Below are 5,511 nucleotides of genomic sequence, written 5' to 3'. Positions count from 1 at the left end.
CTTCGATTCATAAAATTGAGAGAGAAAGAACAATGCGAATAAAAACTGAAATCAATCGAAGTAATCCAGAAATAAACAAGCTACAAAAAAAAATAGAAGTTGGAACTACTAAACTCGCAGTAGAAGCTCAACAATGAACTGCATAAGAAAAAGAAAATGCTCGACGATCACAGCTACAGTATCGATGATAACAGCATAAGGATTAAGAGGCTGGAAAGGTAAGTTATCATGAACGCACCGAAACTTAAAAAATAGAGAATTAGCATCATGGAAGAGTATGAGCTTCTCAGGTAAAACTTGAAGCATAAATAAGATTATTGGAAATCCCAAGCGCGAGCCATCGAAAAGAAACTCAAAGAACAGACAAACATCGAAGGAAGGAGTCTAACTTTTCAGATCGAACAACTGCACGCGATGATGAAAGAAACAAAGCAAAATATACATGGCTCAGGGGCAAATCTCAACAAAAACTCACAAATTAAATCCAACTCTGTTTTGCAGAAACTTGAACTACTAAAGCAACTGCAAAATTATGAGCAGACTACAAAGTCACCTCTCATTGTTCAAATCAAAAGTATCCATGAAAAGATCTAAAACTAGAAAGCCAAAATCAACCAAATAAAACTTGGCACCAATAAATTTGCGAAGATAGTCGCGAAGATCGAGGAAAAAATTAAAATCCAAGAGCTCCATTAATAGGAACTCATGGAACGTTTTCGCAGGAAAAGAAAACATTATGTGGCTGAAATATCAAACAAAAATAGCATCCTGGCCGCCATTGAAGAATAGGGACATTTTGTCATTGATGAAGCTTTTAAAGAACTGTCCATTTGATGTATGCTTTTATGAGTCATCATTTTATTTTTTGTTTACTATCGAAGTATTCTGAATAATAATCTGCAGTAGGTTGAGATAAATATAAATGTATAGTATAATATGGAAATCAGAGTCAAAGTGTCAGTAGAAATGCGCTCAGTTGCTTATGTTTGTTTATTTATGATTTATTATTGAATTAAAATTAAATCAACCCATTTGAAATTTAGAGTATGGCGCTTGAAGCTATTAAGAGTAAATCCTGAATAATTATAAATGGCATACTTCCAATTTTGTTCATGCGGAACTTTTTCATTGGACTCAATCTTCGCATTTTCCCACATTAATTTCTGCATTCCTACAATAAAAGTTGTGATTGCTTTAAGATAGGGAAATTTAAAGAAATGGAGTCATTTATGTATGATTTGGCCAATTATAAATATCATTTCGAGAGACTAAAGATATGAATGAACCAGACAATAGTTTAGGGGAAGAAACGGCAGCTTCGAGCCATATTAACCTCTCAGCAGCATCCAACCCCAACAACCAATCAGACGCCATTAATGATGCGGGCAACCAGGAAACAACAAACATTTTGGATCAAAATTTAAGTGGAAATATCGGCACTTAAAATTAAGGCGAAGATGCTATCACCCAGCAGATGCTCCTCAAGATTCAGGAGGAGGAGGAAACACCTGATGGAAATTTCATGAAACAAGCAGACGAACCTGAAACTACCTTAGATAAGGATGAGAAAGATAAAGGAGATAAATAAAATAAGAAGGCTATGCATAAAGGGGATGAGCAGGCTATGGATAAAGGGAACGAGCAGGCTATGGATAAAGGAGACGAACAGTTTATGGATAAAGGGGACAAGCAAAATAATAATACAGAAAGCGCGATAAAAAATGCTGATTAAAGCGATGAAGATCTCTTTTAAGAAAATTAGTTTCAAATTGATGATGACCCTGAGTTTAAGCCCAAGGCGAACTCCATGCAGTAGTCAGATGATTTTAATGAAAGCGATGATGACCTCATCGAAGAAATATAGAAAGAAGATTAATAAATCTTTCACGATGTGGAAGGAGAAGATTCATGTGAAGATGACTTTCTAGAGGAGGCTGAATCCGAAATTGAGGATGAAGATCTGAAAATGGCGGAGATGTAATCACAAAAAATGTAGGAAGAGCCCAAAGATGACTATAAATTAACTCTCAGAGATTACCAAAACATTCTGGTCAAAAACAGTCGAAATAGAAATAGCATAATTTATCTCCCAACAGGCAGTGGCAAAACAATGGTTTCAATTGCCTCGATGTATTACTATCTGTGCCGAGAAGGAGAAGGAAAGAAAATTGTATTTTTGGCAAACACCATTCAGCTTGTCAAGCAGCAGACCGAGTCAATCAAAAAGAACTTAGGCAAGATCATGGATAACCAGGACTTAGCACAAGGACTGCGAGGGTAAACTGGAGAAAGGGCTATTCCTGTTTATTGGACCAAAGATCAAATTAAAAACAAAGTTTGCTGCATCCACGGAGAGAAGAGCGACGAAATCGGAGTCACCAGAAGGAAAAAAATATAAAGTTAGCTCTCTTCCAAAAAATAAATGATCAAAATGTTCAAGAAAGCGACCATTTTTGTGATGATTGCGCAAATGTTTCTCAACTGTCTCAGAAGAGGCTATATTAAGATTACAGATTTCTCCTTTGTTGTGCTCGACGAGTGCCATCATTGCAGCGGAGACCATCCTTACTCAAGCATCATGAAATAATTCTATTTCGATCGACCAAAAGTCGAAGCCAATCTGTCCTCTTACGATAAGGCCGAGAAATTACCAATTATCATGGGATTAACCGCCTCCCCTGTTGCCCAGCCTTTTAACAATAAGAATAAACTCATCGAATCGCTGAACAATCTCTGCAATAATCTCGATTCAAAGTTCACCTTTTATGAAACAGATCAAATTGAGAACAAAACATCCATCACAATTATCAAAATCGAGGAGAAACCTGAAAATTAAATGTATCCTTTGCTATTGGAACATTTTGAAAAGTTTAGAGATCACAAGGAAGCCTATGATAAGATTAAGTTTCATTTTCCGGAATACTTTGAATGCGTAAAAAAGGTGCTTGATTTTCTTGCAAGGGAGTACGAATAGTAACTCGGCCTTGAGATAAACCCCCGTTCGATTTCCAGCATCGAGCTCTTGCTCTTCTACGACATTAAGTAGTGTCTGCTCGTAAAGTTGCGAGATATTTGGCTCGAATTAGGAGAGTATGCGTTTAACCTTGCCTATCGTGAACTGCTTGGACAACTCGCTAAAATAAACCTGAAAGTAAACAAGAACAAAGTTATCCTTTGCGAGGTTATAAAGATATTGCAAGAGTATGCAATTTACTTTAATAAACAGTATGGCATTTGTTCGAAGGAGTTTTTCAGTGCCAAAGTCAACAAGCTAATTTAAAAGTTAGAGATAGGAGGCGAAACTATAGATGCTTCAGTGGATCCCAATAATGCTAACATTGCCAATAATTCCAATACGAATCCTCCCAACAATACGGATCATGCCAAAGATATGGTGCTGGTATTCGCAGCCAAAAGAAGAACTGTCAAATACATTGAGTAAATCTTAAAAAATTACAAAAGCACTCTGCCTGAGGACAAACGTAAAAGCTTCGAATGCCGAGGTGTAACAGGGTACTCCGCCAAGACATTCTCCAACTATTATAAAAATGAAATGATTTACGAATCAGACCCTTCCTCATAAAGATTTTACGCAGATATTTAATTGAAATATGCTGATCACATTAAGAAGGTGCTCGACTAAAACCGACTAACAGACAAAAAGAACAAAGGCTAAAGCGAAAACTTGACAAATTAGATGAAAAAAATGAAAAATGTCAAATGTGGGAAGCTTCTGCTCGAAGTAGAAGAGAAATATTTTCATCAAATCAACAAAATCAACGACTTTAGGAGCAAAAAGTTTAGAGTTCTTATCACCACGAGCGTCACTGAAGAGGGATTCGATATCCCTGAGTGCAATATAGTTATCTCATTCGATAAGCCGAACAGTCTCAAATCCTATATTCAAATCAAAGGCAGAGCCAGGAAGAAAAATTCCCAGTATTACATATTTACAAATTAAAACAACTATGAGGCGATGAAATAGGATCGATAAGCCTTCGATGATACAATCAAGATCACTTTCGAAATCGCCATCAAGCATTTTTCAAAGGGCGCCAGCTCAGATAATTAAATGCTTAGACCAAAAAAATTTGAGCAGGATGTTGGGTACCGAAAATCCCCAATTCGCTAAACTGGAGCCATCTTAAACACCAACTACTCATTAGAGATTTTGAAGATTTACTGCGCGTCATTGAGACAACCGAATAAGCCAATGTTTTATTTCATTGAGACACCCAACATTGCTTTTCGTTGCCTGGTTTATTTTCCTCCGACTTCTACAACGAACAAGCCTTACATCGTTGGAGACGTCCAGACTTCAAAGGTAAATGCATTAAAATCGGCTTCGTATCGAGCAGTGATATATCTCTATAAAGAAGGATACATCAAAACTGACCTTCGGCCAAAGAAGTATGAAGAGTTAGAGGATGAAAGAGAAATAGAAAGATTCGAAGATTTGATCGAAACGAAGAAAAATGACGAATACCGAAAGATTTTCGAACGGGATGTCAGAATTGACATCGAGGATGTTTAAGGTGATAATCAGGCCTCACGGAAGTTTATGAGATTTTATTTTCGATCGATAGGAAGTGCGTAATTAGATTTCCCTCATATTAACAGAGACTTCGAAAAGCATATTCCAATTTTCGCCGAGAAAAAGTTCTCTTTTCAGATTTATATGATGAAACTTTCAAACAAACAGAACGCCAACATCCTTAATAACGCTGATTAAAACCAAGAAGTTGGAATATTGACATGCTACAGCAAGGAACACACAGCCAAACTCTTTTCTGGGTACACTTATAACTTCGAATAAAACAAAAACTAAAGCTTCTACTTAAAAACAGTAAATGAAGATTACCAGATAAATAAGGCCGAGTACGAAAAACTGAAGCAAATTCACTTATTCTTGATCGCTGCCGTTCATAACCGAGAGCATGAATATTATTCCAAAAAAAGTGGGGCGCCTCCTGTTAAAGTCGGGTGGGCCGGAATGATAAAAAAACTAAACTAAGAAATAACAGATAATGTGAAGAGAGAATACTACCCTTTGATGGTCTTGTTGAAGAAGAAAAATTAAGGCACCTATGAGATCGATAAAGTCAGCAACAGAAAAATAGACGATCATGAACGCATACTCACATAGCTGTATCTGTATCATAACATCCCTTCGAGAACATAGATCGTGCATAAGTTCACAGAAGACCTAACTTTTCATGTAAAAGAACTATAAAAGGAACTGTCGTCCCCTGAAAATTATAAAAACATATTGGTGCAGAGTATCGAGAGAGAGTTTTGTTTCCACAAATGTCTCATAACCCAGAAAAGCGAATATGTCTAAGATTTCGATAAGTAAAAATCTAAAAAGCTTACAATAAAGTCAAGGCAGTTAAAGCTGGCTAAAATGTTCAAGCATGCCCGTGAAAAAGTCAAGCAAGTTATTAAAGTCATCCTATGGAGAAAATATAAGAAGTAACGCAAAGCAGAGCTATTTGATAGAGATAAATCTCT

General features: G+C 36.5%; 1 protein-coding gene across 1 annotated transcript; it reads left to right on the top strand.

Moving 5' to 3' along the window:
• Positions 1–1,996: 1,996 nt before the first annotated feature.
• LOC148299082 (endoribonuclease Dcr-2-like) lies at positions 1,997–4,175 on the top strand (the record flags this gene model as incomplete). The annotated part of the gene is made up of 3 exons (XM_088276392.1): positions 1,997–2,277; positions 2,422–2,584; positions 3,731–4,175. Coding segments are annotated over 3 exons (675 nt in total), but the record flags the coding sequence as incomplete, so codon positions are not given.
• Positions 4,176–5,511: the final 1,336 nt, after the last annotated feature.

Source organism: Brachycentrus maculatus, unplaced genomic scaffold, assembly GCF_059751285.1.
Source record: "Brachycentrus maculatus isolate JH-2025_06_01 unplaced genomic scaffold, ASM5975128v1 h1tg001360l, whole genome shotgun sequence".
Taxonomy (NCBI): Eukaryota; Metazoa; Arthropoda; class Insecta; order Trichoptera; family Brachycentridae; genus Brachycentrus; species Brachycentrus maculatus.
This window is presented reverse-complemented; position numbering and strand designations above follow the sequence as displayed.